At 43.0% G+C, this 20,873-nt stretch overlaps 1 protein-coding gene, 1 long non-coding RNA gene and 9 other non-coding genes across 13 annotated transcripts in view; 10 read left to right on the top strand and 1 right to left on the bottom strand.

Annotated features, from left to right (window-relative positions):
• Positions 1–11: 11 nt before the first annotated feature.
• LOC114598541 (uncharacterized) lies at positions 12–7,144 on the top strand. Its single transcript, XR_003707075.2, has 11 exons — positions 12–116; positions 1,627–1,659; positions 1,897–1,939; positions 2,672–2,758; positions 3,431–3,477; positions 3,914–3,962; positions 4,586–4,632; positions 5,403–5,452; positions 5,786–5,877; positions 6,340–6,376; positions 6,568–7,144. It is a non-coding gene; the product is annotated as an uncharacterized LOC114598541 (long non-coding RNA).
• On the top strand, positions 1,135–1,214 carry LOC114600034 (small nucleolar RNA SNORD74). The gene has a single exon (XR_003707445.1). It is a non-coding gene; the product is annotated as a small nucleolar RNA SNORD74 (small nucleolar RNA).
• On the top strand, positions 1,748–1,827 carry LOC114600020 (small nucleolar RNA SNORD24). The gene has a single exon (XR_003707429.2). It is a non-coding gene; the product is annotated as a small nucleolar RNA SNORD24 (small nucleolar RNA).
• On the top strand, positions 2,303–2,383 carry LOC114599974 (small nucleolar RNA snR60/Z15/Z230/Z193/J17). The gene has a single exon (XR_003707394.2). It is a non-coding gene; the product is annotated as a small nucleolar RNA snR60/Z15/Z230/Z193/J17 (small nucleolar RNA).
• Positions 3,773–3,839, top strand: LOC114600036 (small nucleolar RNA SNORD44). The gene has a single exon (XR_003707447.2). It is a non-coding gene; the product is annotated as a small nucleolar RNA SNORD44 (small nucleolar RNA).
• Positions 4,199–4,273, top strand: LOC114600032 (small nucleolar RNA SNORD47). The gene has a single exon (XR_003707443.1). It is a non-coding gene; the product is annotated as a small nucleolar RNA SNORD47 (small nucleolar RNA).
• On the top strand, positions 4,917–4,977 carry LOC114599984 (small nucleolar RNA SNORD75). The gene has a single exon (XR_003707402.1). It is a non-coding gene; the product is annotated as a small nucleolar RNA SNORD75 (small nucleolar RNA).
• On the top strand, positions 5,642–5,719 carry LOC114600023 (small nucleolar RNA SNORD79). The gene has a single exon (XR_003707432.1). It is a non-coding gene; the product is annotated as a small nucleolar RNA SNORD79 (small nucleolar RNA).
• Positions 5,987–6,071, top strand: LOC114599972 (small nucleolar RNA snR60/Z15/Z230/Z193/J17). The gene has a single exon (XR_003707392.1). It is a non-coding gene; the product is annotated as a small nucleolar RNA snR60/Z15/Z230/Z193/J17 (small nucleolar RNA).
• Positions 6,422–6,501, top strand: LOC114600021 (small nucleolar RNA SNORD81). The gene has a single exon (XR_003707430.2). It is a non-coding gene; the product is annotated as a small nucleolar RNA SNORD81 (small nucleolar RNA).
• Positions 7,145–10,603: 3,459 nt separating the features above from the next.
• The window catches only part of DARS2 (aspartyl-tRNA synthetase 2, mitochondrial), a 29,192-nt gene continuing 18,922 nt past the window's right edge, over positions 10,604–20,873 (bottom strand). For all 3 annotated transcript variants that reach the window (XM_077928201.1, XM_077928203.1, XM_077928202.1), the window contains exons 10-17: positions 19,976–20,155; positions 18,556–18,663; positions 16,846–16,908; positions 15,507–15,659; positions 14,132–14,350; positions 12,785–12,895; positions 12,365–12,440; positions 10,604–11,147 (exon numbers count right to left, since the gene is read on the bottom strand). In XM_077928201.1, coding sequence (XP_077784327.1) covers positions 10,960–11,147; positions 12,365–12,440; positions 12,785–12,895; positions 14,132–14,350; positions 15,507–15,659; positions 16,846–16,908; positions 18,556–18,663; positions 19,976–20,155 — 1,098 coding nt within the window. In that variant the 3' untranslated portion in view covers positions 10,604–10,959. The remainder of the gene's footprint in view (positions 11,148–12,364; positions 12,441–12,784; positions 12,896–14,131; positions 14,351–15,506; positions 15,660–16,845; positions 16,909–18,555; positions 18,664–19,975; positions 20,156–20,873) is intronic.

The raw sequence follows: 20,873 nt of genomic DNA, 5'->3' as shown, positions 1-20,873 counted from the left end.
TCACGTGATCCTAGGGAGGGCGGGGCCTGCGGGCGTATATAAAGAGAGAGGCCCCACGTTGCTCTCTCTTTTCTAAGTCGCCATTGCTTGCGCTCGGCTGGCCTTTGGGGACCATGGTGAGTGTTCGGGTTTCTTCGCTTTTCTTCTCAGCCACTTCCACCCCAGTAGGGCTTTATGGAGCGCGCAGGTTGCCTAGGCAGTGTCGTCCCCCGCGGATGGCTCGGGGGGGCGCTGGATGGAGGCGGATGGCTGCTCGGGCCTTGCGAGCCAGTGGCGCCTGGGCGGCGCGCGCCCTCCTTCCAGACTGGCCCTCAGAGGAAAAGGCTGCCTAAATACTGATTTCAAAAGGCCTCAGCAGTGACGAGCGCGGCCCTTATTAGGAGTAGCAAACGAAATGCGGAACCTTCGGAGGGAATGCAATCTGCACGTCGGGAGCCCGAATCGCCGTCGGGGGGGTCGGCTTAGGTGGGGCAGATCGCGGCTTTTAACGTAGTTCTGGCCATTGCCCTAAATTCGCCCTGGGCTTATTTAGCACCCACTCAGATCAGTTTCCCACGGGGGCCGAATAGATCTCAGAAATAGCTTGATTTGGATGGTGAACGGGTATTGCAACTCGGGAATGGCTGAGGAATTGTTTATTTCTTGCATTTATAGCTTTCCTTAGCCCCCCCCCCCCCGGACCTCAGGGCCGCGTGCCTAGTGCGCCGCCCCCCCCCCCCGCCAATTGAATGCCCACAACAACCTTGTGAGGCCGGCTGGACGGAGGGAGTGACTGGCCCAAGATCTCCGGGCGAGTTTCTGGCAGGGGGCCTAGTCTGCCCCTCCAACCACTGCGCCGCACTGGTTCGCAGAAATGGCAAATGTCCTGTATACCTAGCATTAAAATTCAGTGAATGGAGCTGCCACCCCTTGCAGGCTAGTAATTTTCCTCCTGCCCTAAGAATATTTTCTAGACTAATGACTTGGACAGTGGATGTAAAAGAAATCTCACTGGGGAGTCCTTATTTGGAGTGTGGTAGTGAAACCGTTGCAGCGAGTCTTCTCACAAAAGTAAAGTGAGCTGCACCAAACAAAGGTAGCACATGGCATCTTTTTTAAAAAGTCATTTCCTGATAAGGATGAGCTCTCCTTCACTGTACCTGCACATGATGATAAATGATGTTGGTAGGGACATCTGAGAGCATGATGAATACCAACATCTCTGAGCAGGATTAGGACCTGGGTATATTCAGTGTTCAACGAGGCATTTTAAAATAGCCCTGCTAGTTCAAAGTCAGATACTCCTGTATTGCAGATTAATTTATGGCACCTCAATGAATATTGCAGGCCAGTGTTTAGGCTTTGCATGGTTTACAAGAGCCCTACAGTGTTTGCCACATGTACTAAAAAACCCTTTTGTGGGTTGGTTTGAAGCTGAGAGTGGTTACAGTTACACTGCTGCTGTAGCCCTGTGCTGCTTAGATTTCTGTGTTGCATGTTGGGCTGAAATACTATTTCAGGTCAATGGCAGAGTTGATGCTGATTTGCATTCCCAGTCAATTACCAGGTTGTTAGGGGACCCACTTGTTTTTAGAAGCATTTTAACTTAGAGAGCTCTAACATATTTTTTTGTGTGCTTCCTTATAGGCTCAGAAGGTGAAGACAATACTATTTGTGGAGGTAATATTTTCTGTTTTGGATTAAAAGAAAACTGTTTAGGCTTTTTCAGAATGCAATATATAGCTTGCTTAAATGAGAACTAACTTTGTGCCACAATGATGACACTTATTTGCTACTCTTGATTAGAATGATGAGAATGCTCAACCACCTATAATTGAAACTGAGGCACTGAACATTTTTTAAGGGGCATCTAAATTGTTTTTAAAGGTTTTGTAACTTTTGCTGTTTTCCTTGCAGGGTTTTAGAAATGGTTTGGTACTTACAGAAGGAAGATATTTGGGTAAGTGTCCTACAGAAGATCAAGCAATCTGTATAAAAGCCTCTACCAGCTTTTCCCGGGAGTTTTATATACAGTGGATGCTCGGGTTGTGAACATGATCCGTGCGGGAGGCACGTTCGCAACCCGCAGCACTGTGTCTGCACACACGCAGTTTGCGAATCGACGCTTCTGCGCATACGCGACCTCTGAAACCTGGAAGTAACCCATTGCAGTACTTCCGGATTTCGGCGCGTCCGTAACTCGAAAAACCGCAACCTGAAGCGTCTGTAACCCAAGGTATGACTAGTAGTTTTAAACGGCATATACTTAAGTTGAGCAAGCTAGCAGCATTAAATGCAGCTTTGGTTTCTCTATTGCAATTGAAGGATGTATGTGATGAAAGCATAGTTCAGCAGATAATCTGTGATGATTGCAGATGTCTTTCGCTCCTATCTGATGCATCCGAGTTATTTTGATGGTACTATCATTGGTATCGTTTCTGTACTTAATGCCGAACATCAACATTATTTGGTTGCCAAGGAGATGGCCATTTTATAATATGCCTATTTACTACTTGGGGGAAAAAAACACAATGTTTTTAGCTCAAGGCATATTATCTAGGTAAAAACTATAGATGTCTACTGAGGCAACCAGTCAAACAGTTAATGCCATTAACAGCGTGAAAGTGTTTGGCAAAAGAGGATTTAGACTATTAAGGTCATAAGTTGTAACAGAATTAAAATTTTCTTGCAGGGTCTGCATTTGCTCTGTATTCTGCAATATGGCCTAGTTGCTGCTATACTATAAATTTCAGTCCAGCTCCTTAACATGGCCAAACAGGTATGTTTCATGGAAAAATTTGAATGTGTAGTTATGGCAGAAAGGGAATTTTGAGCATTGGCAGGGCACCTCTCATGAACAACGGCAGTGACCCACAGCATGCTTAGGCTGCCCGAAAGTTTTCTGTTTCTCCCCACTCCGTTATATTATTACCAAGCACACTTGGTTGCATTATGCTGTAATGGGTCAGATTATATCAGTCTTTGAACTTCTTAAAATATTCATAACACACTTTACATCATGTATTAAATCACATCTTAAATCTCAGGTCTGCATGAATTGCAGCAATAATAATAAGAGACTGGAGATTTCAGTAGCCCTTATTGTTTGGTCCACTGCAGTTGTATTGATCCAAATTGTATTTATCCCCAGGCATATGAGAATTTTCCAGTACATTCTTTGCTTTTCTAAATAGTGTTGGGATTTGTTGGGTAGTTTGTGTCCTGTCCTGCCTTTGTTCTCCAGAGGTTTCAAAGCAGCCATTCTATGTAGTTGCCAATGCTGTAGTTATTAGGTTATATGTAGACATTAAATCTGCTGTATATGATGCTGAATCAGGTCGCTGATCCAAATGAGGATAATTGAATCAACACTGATACAGTGGTTCATTGTAGTTTTAAAAAGGAGTGAAGCTGGGTTCAAGACTAAAATCGCTTCTTGTCACTTTTATAGGCCTCCGTAATGCAGCTGTATGAGACTTGAGTTCTGAAGCAAAAAAGGTGGGTTAGTTACTGGGAAGTGTTTTTGTCAGTCAGTCCAACCTCACTGCAATATTTGTTGAGCAGTGTGATAAAACTTGCTTAGAGAGGCTGTGAAGTTCTTCAAGAATAGTCCAATGCTATTGGACTATACTTTTGAAATATGGGTCCCATTTATTCCTAGCACAATTATAAATACTGCTCATGCAGCCTGCCTAGGAGGTGCCAATGCATCTTAGGTATAACACTGAACAAGGTCTTCTAGTTATATCAGTGAAGGTGAATTTTTATAATGTGTAGTATATAATGCAAGCAGCCTGTGTGATGAGAAGCCAATGAAGCTGACTTAAATAATGGAGATTTGTAATTAGCTCTACCTGACTTGGGCATCTGCTTGCATTTTCCTGTTTAGCAGCTAGCTTTCTCTGGGCTGTCTTAAAGAAAACTTTCTTTCTAGGTCATGAGGCGACTTTGAAGATCTCCTTAGAGTTACATTCCTGATAGTGGTAAGTTACTATAAGACATCTACCTGATAAAATTTGTTCAGCATTGCAGTAACATTGGCAAATGTTTTGGAAGGATCAAGCAATAATGTGGGGATTAGTATGGGCTGCTTGTCAACAATTCCCTGTTAGATCTTCCAGATTATGATGGTAATAAGGGTTTTAATTTGGGCGATTTTTAATTGTTTATATAACTTTAGGCATTTTTCATAGCTTGCTCAGTACTAGACCACACATGTAACCAGTGATGATAATAGATTCCGCCAAATGACTGCTCATGAAATTAACAGCATACCGTTCTATATACTGAGGTTACATTGATCTGTGGTCATTAGTTAGGAAACTTACAGAAATACAAATTACTTTCTCGTTTCACATTAATAGAACACACAAATATAAAGTTCCAGGTTCCTTTGTGTTTGTGATCAACCCATGCCAACATTTGGTTCTGGCCATCAGTTCTGCTTAACTTTGGGCAGTTCCCTGTGGGAAGTTGTTGCCAGTCAAATCTTAAAGCAAAAGTTGCCAAGATGAGTTTAACGTTTTCCAGAGCCGAGCCAAGCTGGTTCCCTGTAATAAGATCCTCTGTTGCAACTTAATTAACAAATGTTTCTTTCTCTTTAAAGTCCAAATGGTTGAGGATTCTCCAGTTTTGAGTTACCTGCTGAAAGAGGTTAGTAAATGACTAGTTTTGAAATCTGACACCATAGGCTTGTGTTCTGCTTTGGGGAGGGGCTGTAGTGCAGAGGAGAGCTCCTAACTCCATGCAGAAGGTCCCAGGTTCAGTTCCTGGTGTCCAGCTTATAGGAGACTGGAAAGCTGCTGATAATTGAAGTAGGTAGTACTAGGTTAGATGGCTCAATGGGCTGAGTTCATACAAAGCAGCTTTCATATTTTGTGTTTTTCCTTCCTTTTGAAATTCACACCACAAATTAAGTCAGGCTCTGCCTGGAAAAAAGCCAATGATGTTTTAAGAGTAGTGGACAGAAAATATTTCTGACAATTGTGCGCTGAGGCTTTTATTGGGGGTTGGACAATGTAGCTGAGCAGAGACATGCCGTTGGCTCTTGGCGTGTCAAGTACCATGACTTACCTAGGACTGTCTTTAAGGAATGAGATCATCACCCCACTCGTACTGACCATCCCAGGGCGCACAACCACTGCCACAGTGTCCTTTCTCCTATCAGACCAAACAGAGCAGATAACAGCAAAGCTTGCTAGGTTCTTAGCAGGGGCAATCAGAATGCCACTGACTATCTACCTAAGACTGAACTTCTGAATCAAACAAGTTTCTACAGCAGTGGGAATGTGCACTTCTTAATAGGCATCTCCTTTGCGTAAGAGTACACTCAAAAACTTGGATTGGCTCATGATGAGAACTTTGTCTTAGGTCTGATATATAAACTAATGTTTAAACTATGGCAAATATCTTCCTTTTTTTAGACACAGTGGAAACTGATGGAGAGGAGAGGCCTGAGCTTCACAATACACTGGTAAGCTGTAAAAATGACATTTATCACTGTTAAGAACCCTTCCCATGGCCACCCAGTGCCAACGGTATAAATTAAGTGTAAATGATGGAGGTGGCAGGGAACTCCAAGCTGGTGACCAGGGCCCAACTAAGTGTTAATCAAATACTGCATCTGCTGATATTTCTGCTCAACACACACACGGTATGTTTGTACTGTTGATGATGAAATTGTATAAAACAATGGGAATCTCTCTGAAAAGAAGTGAAGAGAATTTGCACTGAAACAGTACAGAAATAGTGCTCCCTTTTAGTGCATTGCTGCTTGGGTGCACATAAGATATAACTTTCATTACAGATTAAACAGGAATGTTCTGGAGAACTCTGCCTGTGTGATGCAAGTGCTACACGCTCTGGATTGGGGGGAAAGGAACAGAACATTTTAAGTTGGTAAGCATGCATTGGTTGTGTTTGAAATATATATTTAAAAATTGGACCTAAATGTTCCCCTGAGGTAGTAAAAGTATGTAAGGGACAGGAGAAGAATGGCAAGAATGAGCAGATACAGTGATGATAACATAGTTCAGCAGATTGAACTGTGGTGAAGAACTGCAACTGTCTTTCGCTCCTATCTGATGTATCTCGCTTCAGACCACAAGTATACAAGTCCCTTTTTTGGCCTTCACTTGTAATACATTTGTACAGATTCTATTGTAAAACTTTAAATGTAACAACACAGCCTGCTTCTGTGGAGTTAATGATTACAGCAATGAAATAATGTAAAAGTCCATCCGCTGAACAGGTTGATTCACAAACTTGTGCAACTTGATTATTCCAAATCATTTAGTGATTTTGTCCATTCTGTGTTTAAGACATATTCATTACCCTTTTATATATCTCTTTCAAATGTAGGTGGTGAACATCTTGAACTAACAGTTGTATGTGAAAGGTAGGTATCTATCTTGTGTATCACATGCTATATGGTGATGCGGGAATGGATATATGATGATAAACACAACCTTGAACTCTCTCTCTGACTACATGATGGAAAATATCAAGGTCTGATCTGTTCATTTGCTGGTATGTGCAGCTGTTTTATGTGGAATGCACTGGCTTGACACCCTTTCTTCTTCATCCTAGATGTGAAGTTGCAGCCTTGCCCAGAAGACATTCAACTTAAAATAGTGGAAGAACCCAAATGTAAATTCTGTGACATCTGGATGTTCAATATAAGCTTTGGTTACAATAGATGTAGATTCTTCAGATGTTTGAGTCAAAATGAAAATGCTGAGCATGTGCATCCTCATACCTAACAGTTTATTCAAATAAATGGGAGAAACTGTTGAGGCAGCAGCAAGTTATAAGTAAAGCTGCCATTTTTGGATAGGAGTAGCATAGCCACAACTGGCATTGGGGAAGTAATTGTTCAATGCTAATCTTGACTTGGTGGATGTCTGTGGTGATTGTGCTTATACTTCTATTGCTTTTTTAAAAAACTGAGCCATCTACCCTAGGTTTTCATGAGAAGGCCAAGTTATAGGGGGTGGGAGAGTTGTAATAACGGCCCCCTTATATGCCAAGGCTGGAAGGATAAACATCTACCATTTGGTGGGCTGAAGATCTCACCTGTTTGACAATATTTCTATATTGTAAGCTGCCCTGTATTCCTTGGATGAAGGGTGTTATATACATATAATCAATAAAGGATTTAATCCAACCTCAGAACTGCATCGGCTTCTTTTTAACAGAGGCGTATAAACATGGGTAAAGTTGAATAGCAGTGAGATTCAATATTTCTTGATGGTAAACCATACATAGACAGGTTTGCTATGTTGCCAGGGGCTGGACTAGATTACCCTTGTGCTTTTCTCAAAGTTAATTCTGTCACCTTTCCCCCTCTTGTATTAGACCTCTTCTGAGGTTTTTGTTAGTGCACAGATAAAGGAAAGCCCTGTTTAGAGTTAATATTTCTCATGTCTCTTTTCCCACTCACTTGATTTTGGTTTGTTAAAAGTGACATTTCATGTGGTCAAAGACCAGAGTTTCATTCGTCTCAGCTGGAAGGATCTACAAATTAACCACCTAAAATAATTGGTATCCATCAAAGAATATGCTTGTTAATTGATTATTGAACAATCTGGCTTTTGTTTGATATAATAAATTTTATTTATGTGCAGCCAAAGCTGGGCTCAGGGCGGCTAACACCAATAAAATCACAGTAAAAACATAATTGGGGCTCACCAATTTAAAATACAGGTTAAAATGCAACCTCATTTTAAAATAGTTGATAAATCAAGACCATAAGGGTCAGACTGAGTCTAAACCCTGGCCCTAGTTGAGACCAATCTAACCACCTTGAAACCTGGGACCTACAAAATGTCATTTCTGGACCTTGAGGTCCTCTGTGGAGCATACCAGGAGACGTGGTCCCGTAGGTACGAGGATCCTAGGCTGCATAGGGCATTAAAGGTCAAAACCACCTTAAAACCTGACCCTGTACTCCACCGGGAGCCAGTGCAGCTGGTAAAGCACTGGATGAATGTTATCCCGCAGCGAGGACCAGCTTCAAGGGCAGCCCTGCGTAGAGCGAGTTACAATGATGAAGCCTGGAGGTGACCACATGGATCACTGGCCAGATCAGGGTGAGAAAGGAAGGAAAAATGCCACTTGCTGTGGCTGCAACCTGTGCCTCCATGGAAAGGGAGGCGTAGAAGGTTACACCCACACTCTTGGCAAAAGGCGCTGGTACTAATTGAGCCCTCGCAAGAGATGGGAGTTGGCCACCCCCAACCCCATGTAGTCCCAACCCAGCAGAGGACCTCTGTGTTCAAAGGATTTAACTTCAACTGGCTCCCACGCAGCGATAGCTTCCAAGCATCTGGTCAGTGTTTCTGGGGCCCAGTCAGGGTGGCTGTACATCAACAGAAAGCTGAGTGCCAGCATACTGATGACAACCCAGCCCAAAGCTCCAGACAATTTGGGCAAGGGGGCGCATAAAGATATTAAAAAGCATCAGGGAAAGGATTGCGCCCTGCAGGACTCCACACACCAAGGAGTGCCGCGGCGACAACTCCCTCCCTAGCGCCACCCTCTGTCCCCGACCTGAGATAAAGGAGCACAGCCATTGTCTGACTGCCCTGAATTCCCACGTCGGCAAGGCGGTGGCCCAAAAGTTCGTGATCAACCATGTTGAAGGCTGCTGTGGGTAAAACCGGGTGGCGCTGTGGGTAAAACCGCAGTGCCTAGGACTTGCTGATCGTATGGTCGGCGGTTCGAATCCCCGCGGCGGGATGCGCTCCTGTCTTCGGTCCCAGCTCCTGCCCACCTAGCAGTTCGAAAGCACTCCCAAGTCCAAGTAGATAAATTTTGTTGTTGTTGTTTAGTCGTTTAGTCGTGTCCGACTCTCTGTGACCCCATGGACCAGAGCACGCCAGGCACCTCTGTCCTCCACTACCTCCCGCAGTTTGGTCAAACTCATGCTGGTAACCTCAAAAACGCTATCCAACCATCTCGTCCTCTGTCGCCCCCTTCTCCTTGTGCCCTCCATCTTTCCCAGCATCAGTGTCTTCTCCAGGGAGTCTTCTCTTCTCATGAGGTGGCCAAAGTACTGGAGCCTCAGCTTCACGATCTGTCCTTCCAGTGAGCACTCAGGTCTGATTTCCTTAAGAATGGATGCGTTTGATCTTCTTGCCGTCCATGGGACTCTCAAGAGTCTTCTCCAGCACCATAATTCAAAAGCATCAATTCTTCGGCGATCAGCCTTCTTTATGGTCCAGCTCTCACTTCCATACATCACTACTGGGAAGACCATGGCTTTAACTATACGGACCTTTGTTGGCAAGGTGACATCTCTACTTCTCAAGATGCTGTCTAGGCCTGTCATCGCCTTTCTCCCAAGAAGCAGGCGTCTTTTAATTTCGTGGCTGCTGTCACCATCTGCAGTGATCATGGCGCCCAAGAAAGTAAAATCTCTCACTGCCTCCATTTCTTCCCCTTCTATTTGCCAGGAGGTGATGGGACCAGTGGCCATGATCTTCGTTTTTTTGATGTTGAGCTTCAGACCATATTTTGCGCTCTCCTCTTTCACCCTCATTAAAGTAGATAATAATAAAGTAGATAAATAGGTACCGCTTTATAGCGGGAAGGTAAACGGCGTTTCCATGTGCGGTGCTGGTGCTGGCTCGCCAGAGCAGCTTTGTCACGCTGGCCACGTGGCCCGGAAGCTCTGGCCCCCGGCCTCTTAAGTGAGATGGGCGCGCAACCACAGAGTCGGACACGACTGACCCGTATGGGCAGGGGTACCTTTACCTTAAAGGATCTAGAGATGTTTTCTTTAAGAGCAGACGCACCACTGCTTCCTTCAACTTCCCTGGGAAAGTATCTGTGCCAAGGGACTGATTGATGATCTCACCCAGGGGGTCCTGCACCTCGTCTGGACACGCTCTAATCAGCCAGGAGGGTCAAGGGGGCAAGTGGTGGGCCTTCCAGCTCGGAGGAATCTGTCTACATTGGCAGGGAGTATCCGATCGAAGTGGTCCAATACTGGACCTGAGGACAGTCGAGGGGCCTCCAATTCTGTTACTGTATCCAAATTGGCAGGCAGGTCACAGTGCAGCAAGACTTTTCTCCACAAAAAAGCTCACAAATGCCTCACACCTGTGAGTCAAATTTGTATTTAAATTTGGCTGTTCCTCTAGAGTTGTTAAAGACCTAATTATTCTAAAAAGTTGCGCTGTGCGAGAGCTAGGTGTTTATTATGGTTTATTACGTTCTGATGCCCTACTTACACTCCCCCCCCCCACCCATTGTCATGCTACTGAAGCAGCTGAGCCTGCCTCAGTATTTTGAGGATAAAATGAGAGTACAGTGGTACCTCGCAAGACGAATGCCTCGCAAGACAAAAAACTCGCTAGACGAAAGGTTTTTCCGTTTGCGAGTTGCCTCGCAAGACGAATTTCCCTATGGGCTTGCTTCGCAAGACGAAAACGTCTTGCGACTTTGTTTCCTTTGTCTAAATACTAATTCGCAAGACGAAAAATTCGCTAGACGGCAAAACTTGCGGAACGAATTAATTTCGTCTTGCGGGGCACCACTGTACTCTGTATGGCACCTTGAGGTGGAATCTAAAGGTAATTAGAAAAATAGCTTCCTAAACACTTCTGAGAGCTCCAAAATCTGAATCATACAACTAGATTTTACTGCGTTTTACAAAATAGTACAAAAACGTGCAATAAAAAATGAATTATAGCCTGTGCTTACAAACAATTCTTCACTTGGCTCAAGTCATTGATTTTTTAAAAACCTTTGAGTGGGACAGACAGGACAACACCTCATCCTGATGCCCTTTCTCATGCACCCATCTAGTCACTAGTGCTTGATTTCTCCAGCAGACATGCTCAAAGGGATCTGCTATAGGGTGAAGCGCTCCATTTCCCCATCAAAAGTAAGTACAGGAGGCCATCTTAACAGTTCCAAAAATCCAATGGGTTCACTACTGGATGTTTTACTCTTCATTTCTGTCATGTTCAGTAGTCAGTTACTTTTCACTTTCACTTCTGGCATGGGCTCTGCAATCTTGACATGGTACGGTTCAAGCTCTTCTGGGGCAATGTAATCTGGAGAATTGCACATCAGGTCTCTTCCCTTGAACGATTTGGGGAAGGCAATGACATCTCGAATACTTGCAGCTCCTACTAGAAGGCAAATCAGCCTGTCAAGTCCTAAAAGACAGACATTGAATATTAGTGGCAGCATCAAATTTCAATGGGCATTGGAAAGATTAGTCTGGCTGTGAGGCCATTCTTCCATTGCACCAAAACCTTTCCATGACCAATATATATTGTGCATGCAAACGATAATGCTAAATAAAATGTAAAGGTAAAGGTAAAGGTACCCCTGCCCGTACGGGCCAGTCTTGACAGACTCTGGGGTTGTGCGCCCATCTCACTCAAGAGGCCGGGGGCCAGCGCTGTCCGGAGACACTTCCGGGTCACGTGGCCGGCGTGACATCGCTGCTCTGGCGAGCCAGAGCCGCACACGAAACGCCGTTTACCTTCCCGCCAGTAAGCGGTCCCTATTTATCTACTTGCACCCAGGGGTGCTTTCGAACTGCTAGGTTGGCAGGCGCTGGGACCGAGCAACGGGAGCGCACCCCGCCACGGGGATTCGAACCGCCGACCTTTCGATCGGCAAACCCTAGGCGCTGAGGCTTTTACCCACAGCGCCACCCGCGTCCCCTAAATAAAATGACTCGAGTATAATAATGTTTGATTTTTTCAGCAGATCATTTGGAGCACATTTGGAACTGTTTGTTTCAAGCTCTGCTTCTAGCAACAAAACAGACTGGAAGTGTGGATGAACATACGTAGATCTTGTGTTCATTGTTCTTAGTGTGAGGGCTTTCCCATCCAGGATGGCTGTTGGCTGTAGTTCTATTCAGGAGATTCAGAAAGTGGTTTTGCTTGCACTTGGGAGTCTAACTAGCAAACATACTTGAGTTGCAGATTAAATGCCTGAGGGCTTTTGCAGCAATGTGGTGATCTAGAGCACTTGGTTTATGTGCAAATTTTCCCAAGGTGTAGAATCTGCAATCAGACTTTTTTTAAAAGAGTACCTTGTATAATACATTTTTTGCGTTAAAACGACATGCTTTTCTGAACTGACTTTGATAAAGGTGAGGTTAGTGTGCACGCACACATACACACACGTGCCCAGGTAATAAAATAGCCCACAGCGAAATCAGATTGCCACAAATACTGCTCATCCAAACGTGTTTTTCTTAGGGACTGCAACTGGGGCAGGGGTGGAAGGCTAGATTAATTCAGGAACTGTTAGTTTAGTCACTCCAGCATCAGGGTATGTGTAATGTATCAATGAAAAGTAATATTTGTGTTGATGGTCAGTGTTAATTGTGATTCAAGTAAAAGCAGATACTGACCTAATGCTATTCCTCCATGCGGAGGTGCCCCACTGTCCAGTGCTTCAAGCAGGTGAGAAAGCAGCTCTGTGTCCTCCTAGAAAAAAACAAGTATTAATAACCAGCATGACTTAAAGGGCCAGACTTGGTAAACCTGCTTTCTAATCCCTGCTCCCCCCCCCCCTTCTGTGAGCATGTGTGGCTCAGCTCAGATTTTCTCAGTGTAAGTGTGAAACACTTGTGAGTTGCAATCTGCATAGTCCTCTTCTCCCTCTTCTGATGAAGCAGGCTGCCGCCGAACAAGAACAACTAAGCATGCAGACTAGCTGGTTGATAGATACCATCATATATTGATTGAAACTCACTGTGAAATCCAATAGGATGAGGAGCAGTATATGATCGAATGTTTTAAGTAATATGCAGAATCACTTTTGCTATTACCTTCAGCACTGTCTCAAGAATGAAACGCTGCAGCTTTGCGCTGTGTATTCGAATGGAACCACCTCCAATCTCATTACCATTAAGCACCAGATCATAGTGCTGACCACGGACCTGGAAAGAACAGAAAGAGAATTTGACTATATACTTCTCTTTGTACCCTTTGCATCTGTGTGAGATACAATCTCTCCTGAGAGAGTGCTATTGAACTAGGTGGAAATTTGCTTAGAGACAGGGACATAAAATTGGGGGTCCAAAGACCCAAGTACAGTGGTAATTCCACAATATCACACACTTCCACATTTCCCCAGTTTTACCACTGCTGCTATATTTCTAGACTACTACTGCTCAAAACACAAGGCTTGTGAAAACAAACATCTATTAAAAAACCAATTTTTAAATTGTAAAGCATTATCTACCAAAAGTTAAAATCCAGTGAATTGCAATGGGCCACTGCAATTAATGGGTTGAAAGCGCTGGTCATTAAAATAAATCCTATGAATCATCAGCGCATGATGCCACCTCTATTTTCCTTCAACTGCTTCAACCTGTTTTGAGTTGTTAACAATAGCAACACATGCAACAGCTAAGTTAGCAAACTCCTTTGAGTACCTCTTTGGTGGTACACCCTTTGTAACTCTCTCAGACCTGCGTATGAGGTGCTGATCCTCTCTGCTCACTGGTTCAGCCTCTGGACTTTGTTGAGAACCAGTACCAATGGCAAACAGTGGTTCTTCCTTCACCTGTGAAGGTCTATCCATTGTGTAAGACTTCCTCTCAATGACTGTTTCAACTGAGCTCTTTGAGCTATCATTTACACACCTCTCAACAGTAGCGTTCTTGCTCCTATCTTGTAGGCAGATTCCAAAAGGTGGTGCTGGCAAGGATTACTATTTGGCATCTTGGGTGTTAGGCTTACAAATTCCTATGCTGCACACTATGTAACCAATACAGGAAACTGCTTGGTAAGATCTTCTGGAGATTTTGGAGTGAAAGCTCACCACTGTGCAATGAAGTTCCTGAGTGCCTGGATGGAATCAATAAATCCAGGTAAGGCAGAGTTATTTAGGGATTCAGGAAGTTATGGATCCACCTGTCCTAGTTGGTGACGTATCTCATTGAAAGAAAAATGGGCTGGATTGTACCAACGGCAAAAGTAAAATCAACTTAATGTTAGCTATTGAAAACTAGCTGCAATAAAAATGCTTTGAACTACGGTGAATACTAGCTCCATCAGAGACAGAAATCTGCTCAAGGGAGTGGAACAATCGTCCAAGGCTGTTTTGCCTTTCCTTTTCTAACCCTGCATGGCTTCTTTGAATACACTAAACAAAAAAGGCACCAAGTCACCTTGGCAGGATCTGTATAGAGGAGGTGCTCATCAGAGGGGTGGGGGGCAGTGAAGGGATGGTGAGCTGACTCCAACTGCCTGGGGTTTTCTTCTTTCCGGAGGAAAAGGGGGAAATCCACCACCCATAGGAAATGAAAGGCAGAGGGGTTGCGAAGGGACTGGCCTCTTGCTTCCAGAAGATCAGCAGCCTCCAAGCGCAACTTTCCCAATGTAGAACACTAAAAGGAATGGGGGGTGGGGTGGGGGAGATAAAGACAGTAGCTTAAGGCGACAATCATATTCTACACTTTATTTTATTTAGTGAATAACAGAGGCAGATAATTTAGTGGATTGCATGCTTCACTTAAGACTTCTTGGATTAAACTTACATTTCTTCAAACATCAAAAAAGGTAGAAAACACTTTCTAATATAAAACAGCTGCTATTTAGCCATCTTGCACCCAAGTTATCTGACATTCAGTTTGTACTTCCTACTTTAAAAATTCTCAAAACTACATTACATTGGGATATAACGTATGGTCTCTGTTTTATAAGGAGTGCCTCAGCTATAAAGCCATCCTTTGGCTCTATGAGAGATATGGGAAACATTCTGACCTCGCAGATGATCTGGGGGAATTAGTCAAGGTTTCAAAAGTCTTACAACAGAGTAGGAATAAGCAACTTTCCACTCATCAGCCTAAACTCAGTTGGAGAGCTGTTAAGGTTGTGGAAGTCATCATATATGGTACTTAGGCTATGTTCAGCTTTGAGGAATTAAAATATTTTATATCCTGCCTTTCCATTCCAAGGTGTCTAACACACTTCTTAAACAATAATGTGTTTTAATATACTAATGGAAAACTGCACATAAAACAGATTTACAAAAGGGGAGTGGGAAAACCTGAAAGTGGTTATGCAATAGGTACATCAGAACTGAACAGCCTTCAGTTGCTGTCTAAACACCACCTGCCAAATCTTCTGCTGACCTGAAATAGCTGATCAAGCAGAAAACTTAACGGTAACTGTGCTGATGAGAACAACAAAAGACTTGGGGACCCAATATTCTCCTTACCGTCATCATAATAAACTTTATTCCACTAGCCAAAGGCCATGGCATCATTCACAATGGGAACAAAAAGAAAAGCAACAATAAGAATAAAAACCATAAAAACATCGGGCACTGCAGATACAGTAAACCACGATCACTTCTCCTAAAAATTATTTGTTGCATACGATGGAATAGCAGGGGGTTCTCATGTAGAATGTGCCAGCTTAAATGTCCAAATCACCTTTGCAATTGACCGCTATTTTATCTAGTTCTTTTCTCCTGATCTTCTTAGCTGCCAAGGCATATCGTGCTACTTTATAAGTTACGAAGTCAAATATTCTGCTTACCACTTTCTCATGCTCTCCAGCTGCCAGCAACACGACGTCATCCACATTGGCCTGAACTGCTCTGACAAGCTCCAGTTTTTGTTCTTCATTCAGGAACTTACCAAGTGCGGACTTCATGCTGCCATCAGACCTCAAAATGAAGTGCAATATTCCCTGTTCAGGAGAAAAGGGCAGAAGAGAAACTTAGGCAGTTCCTGAAAAAGCAAATAGATACAAGGAGGCCAAATCCATGTCAGCAATGAACACAACTGACAAAGGTTTAATAAAAAACAACAACCCAATTTTATATAGCCATCATCTGCTTGAGGGATTTCTGCAAAAGAATGACCATATTCCTGAAAGCACTGAAAGGAGGCAAGGTAGGGAGCAAACTGAAGAAGAGGAGACACAAATGGTAAGCGTAATTCTAAAGCAGTTACCATTGTGGTATGGAAAGGTCTGGCACAGCTCAATCCAACTCCCCAGAATACTTCAAACCCCAAGCGTTGCCTGATAAATTTCAGATACTCTATTTCCCACGAGCAAAGACACAGGAAAATAGCTCTGAAATCCTGCTACACAACTCCACACTCAGCTACGCAGCTCCTTATGCACCTCAGGTGCTCATTCTTGTTCTGTGGTTGGTGGCCAAGATGCATGGTCTAATAATGTTTGAATATTTTTATTCTCACAGCACTGTACAGTTTAATGCAAAGACTGCAAACACTAACAAATGCCTTTCTGGGTCAGATTTGGGTGCAGCATTTTATCTCCAACCAGTTACTTCTTGCAGAGCCAGAGCATGATGGCGATACTCATTCCACGTTCCTCATCCCCAGCATCCAGGGATCAAAACCATCAAATATGATCACTTATGGCTAGTAGTCCTGGACAGACCTGTCCTCACAGCTAATTTTGATCTTGTTCTCACGTATTATTTGCATTCAGCTCTCTTATCTTCTCTTTTCAAATTAACACCAGCAGATGAACAATCAATTCATGGGAAATTCCTCCTGCCCCAGCCTCACTGAAAGGAATGAGAGCTGAGCAACATCACATCTCATGCAGTTTAGAAGAAATTACAGTCATACCTCGGGTTAAATATGCTGCAGGTTGAGCGCTTTCGGGTTGCGCTCCGCGGTGACCCGGAAATAACGTAAAGTGTTACTTCCAGGTTTCGCCGCTTGCACATGCGCAGACTGTCAAAATGATGTCACGAGCATGCGCGGAAGTGACGAATCGCGCCCCGTGCATGCGAGGGTTACGTTCACTTCAGGATGCGAACGGGGATCCAGAACGGATCCCGTTCGTATCCAGTGGTACCACTGTACTGATAGAAGTGGAAGTTTCTGTGCCTTACCTGGTTAAACTGGGATTTTGCCAATTCATTTAATGACTCCAAATCTTTATTCCGAAGATGTTTCTAAATAAAAGATAAAAACAGAGAAGAACAGATCATTCAATTAAGCCTATATACTCTAAAGGGCATTATTATTACCTTTATCTGTTTTTTCCTAAAATTATGCTGAGTGGTGGTGGTTAATGCTCCATATTTTATTAAACTTTTTCACATTGTATTTTAAAACTCTCCATGTTACACTTTTACAAGGAATCAATTACCTTATAAAAGCAATATGCAGAATACAAAGCAAGATAGCTGAACAAAAACTAAAAGAAAACAACAACAAAATGCAAGGAAAGTAAACTTGTAATGAATATAGTAATTCCTGGCAGTTCTTAGGTACAATAAAAGCACAGCCACGACAGTGCAAAAATTATACGTAATGTGCCCAGGTTTAATGAATAACCTCTCTCATCAACATGAGAGAAAAAAGGAAAGTATTTGAAAGTCCTCTATTTGCCCTGAGTTCCTGCAAATTTAAACTGTTAAGAAAGTTTCTCCATTATCGGAAGAACTGCGCTGTGTTCAACCTCCCCAGTATATGAAAGTGTAACAGTGACACAGCCAAGTGACACACGCCAAACACCAAATTCCAAGGGCTCCCAAGTAGACCACTAGATGCCTACCTTGCCCTGACATAACATAGGGCCACAGATTCTCCCCTGGTGTAGGACTTGAACTACTGAGACCTCAATTCAGCCATCAGGTGGCTCTGGGTTAATTACCATTAGGGCAGCATAGTCTACATCTTTGGTTTGCTATGAGTATAACATCATATAGACCATGTAAATCATTACTGTAGATATACTTTAAAAAAACCCAACTACATTGTAAGCAACCCTGAGCACTCCCATTGGAATGTGGGGTATAAATAGGCTCAACAATACATATGCACTATCCTGGGCTCCTTGGAGGAAGGTTTGGATGAAGACAGGATCATTCCACACCCTCTTTTTCCATAAGTAAAGACTTGTGATTGATATGACCATGGGGGGGGGGGGGGACGCGGGACGCGCCATAAATCACTGAACAAATAGTAAACCTGCGAGCATTAACTCTGTCTTTCCTTCTTGAAATCGTGTGCAAATAAAGGACAGAGCGAGGGGGCGGGGCCAGATGCTCCTTTTCCCCCTGTGGAGGAAAACGAGCCCACGATCGACCGCTATCAACCGGGGATCGACCTGTCGATCACAGTGAACTGGTTGGACATCCCTGGTATACACCATAAAGCAATTCACAAGAAAACACTGCAATCATATTATTTTATGTCTATAAAAATGTTTAAGAACAATATTATCTCCCATCATAGATATTTTAAATAGCGCTTTGAGTTCTATTCACTTTTCATTCAGTCTTTGGTAATAATAATAATAATAATAATAATAATAATAATAATAATAATAATAATTTTATTTCTACCCCGCCCATCCAGCTGGGTTTCCCCAGCTACTCTGGGTTGCTTATAACATATCTAAAACATAATAAAAATATCAATCCTTAAGAACTTCCCTAAACAGGGCTGCCTTCAGATGTCTTCTAAAAGTCAGATAGTTGGTTCTACTGTTACTGATCTCTGTGTAGGGGAAGAGTCAAGAACCCTTCTGTATGGATAGTATATAAAGAGCAACATTATAAACAACATTTGGAAAAGAGAGCAGAACTACTCACCGCTCCCTGCGGAATGCAAATGGCTCTGACGGTGCCCCGGGGCTCACTGAGAGATTTCTGCAGAACTCCAACTTCTGTGTTCCTGAACACATCAGTGACATCAATGATCTGAGCATTAGAAGTAAGAAGTTGGAGGGTTGTTAAGGCAGCACATGACACATAAGAGAGACAGCCTGCTGAACCACCGCCTTCAAGCACTGCAAAAACAGGCAACTGGCAGTGATGTTGGTGGATGTGTACACACACTTTGGCCACCAAGAGCTTCTCATTTCTCCACCCCCATTACTTCTGCATGCCAGTTGTCAATTTTTGCACAAGCCATAACATTAGTAAAAGTCTTTGTAATCTTTTTAGAGCTACCCTCCGCACCCATTCACAGTGAATCGCAACAGAAGTTTTGGAATAATTCTTCCTTACATGACTCAAGTTCTTTTTTCTTTTTAAAAATATTTATTACTTTTACAACAATTTAAACACTACAGAAAAAAAACCCCCAAAAAACAATACAGTAAAGTACAAAAACACTACATAACACTAAGACATTAAACTAACAAAACAAAACAAAAACAATTTAAAAACACATCAAAATAAGAAAAAATTTCAATATCTTATCTTTCTTTCACATATTTCCACAACCTCCTCACACCTCCCTTTTTGTATTCCACTTCTATTAATTATTTCAGCAATTCCTTTCCATCTTCCCCTGTTTTCTATCCTATAATTATCTTAACACATTTTAACCTTATTTTTCCTTTAATACTCTATTAATCTATTTATACTTAATTCCTTATAACATTTCTACTGAAGCCATATCACTTCATTCCAACCTTACATGACTCAAGTTCTAACCATGTTAGTCTGTTGCAGCAAAGACACCAAAGAAGTACTTGCGGGGGGGGGGGGGGGGTAGATGGCGGCCTATGCCTAAACTGCCCCCCCCCCCAACAAGTTTAGCCAAATCATGGTCTCCCACCAGGCCACACTGTTGATTTGAACACTGCTGCAAAAAGAGTCTTCTGGCCCTTTAAAGACAACAAATTTTTATTGTGGTGCTATATTTTCATGGGCCACAGTTCAATGATGCACCTGACCAAGTTGACCTTGGGATACTGTAGGAACTAAAAAGACGATTTGCTTTTATGTGGCTCAGATGCTCACTCTTCTTGTGCTTTCTGTCCACATACAGAAACAATGATCATTTAATACAATTTTGAAAAGGCATTTGCACTTGTTGCTTAGAGCTTTGAAGCAGGTTTAGTGCCAACTGAGGAAAGCAGTAGGCTACAGCCGGTGTATCTTTCCTTACAGTTACATAAAGCTATATAGTAAAGGATGGTTAAGAAATTTGATTAAAACATAAGTAACTATCATACCCAACTCTGTAAACTTTCCTGAACAGGACTTAGTTTCCAGAACACACCTTCATTTCAAAGCGAGTGTCTGGCTTATCGCTCCCATAGGTGGCCAGAGCATCATCATAGGTAATGGATGGAAAAGGTCTTGTGATGGGTCCCTTCTCCTCAGGCCAGGAATACTGCAGCAAGCCCTCAATTAAAGCCTGAATCCCAGCTTGGTCTGCAAATGACATCTCAATATCAATCTTGAGGGAGGGGGAATTAAAGAGAGGGAAAAAAGGGAGGGGAATAAGTAACATTCAAAGGCACCATAAGAACATTATTTTTCCGTATCTAAAACTCTTACAAAATAGATATTTATAACTGAAACAAGAGAAGTATAATGGAAGCTAAATTCTGGAAAAGATACAGGTGTTTGAATCCAGGCTCAGTGGCCAGGAGTGCCTTTTTCAGCTCTGGCTAGCTCACTGGTTACAGCCCCTTTGGAGGGTGGGGAACTGACCACTGTACTCCATGCTCTGGTAACTTCTAGACTGGATTATTGCAATGCGCTCTATGTGGCGCTGTGCCTAAAGATTACTCAGAAACTTCAACTGGACCAAAGTGCAGCAGCCAGATTATTGGTTGGGGTTCCCTGTTTTAAAACAATTGCACTGGTTGCCAGTTCATTTCCAGGCATGGAGTAGCCAGGGGAGGCAGGGGGACAGCTGCCGAACCCCAAATCAAGAAAGTAAATTAAAATACTTAACTTACTGACCAACTGCATCACTGATAGCTCGATTCTGCCCCCCAACATAAATCCTGGCTACGCTCACGTTTCTAGGCATAATTTAATTAAGGTACTCACACTGATGTTTAAATTCCTAAATGACTCCAGTACTAATTACTGAAAGACCGCCTCCTTCCTGACATACCCTCTCAGGTGTCAAGATCAACAGAGAGGGTCCTCTTGGCAATTCCACC

Source organism: Podarcis muralis, chromosome 5 (genome assembly GCF_964188315.1).
Source record: "Podarcis muralis chromosome 5, rPodMur119.hap1.1, whole genome shotgun sequence".
Taxonomy (NCBI): Eukaryota; Metazoa; Chordata; class Lepidosauria; order Squamata; family Lacertidae; genus Podarcis; species Podarcis muralis.
The sequence above is the reverse complement of the archived record's forward strand: the minus strand, read 5'-3'. Positions and strand labels throughout refer to the sequence as shown.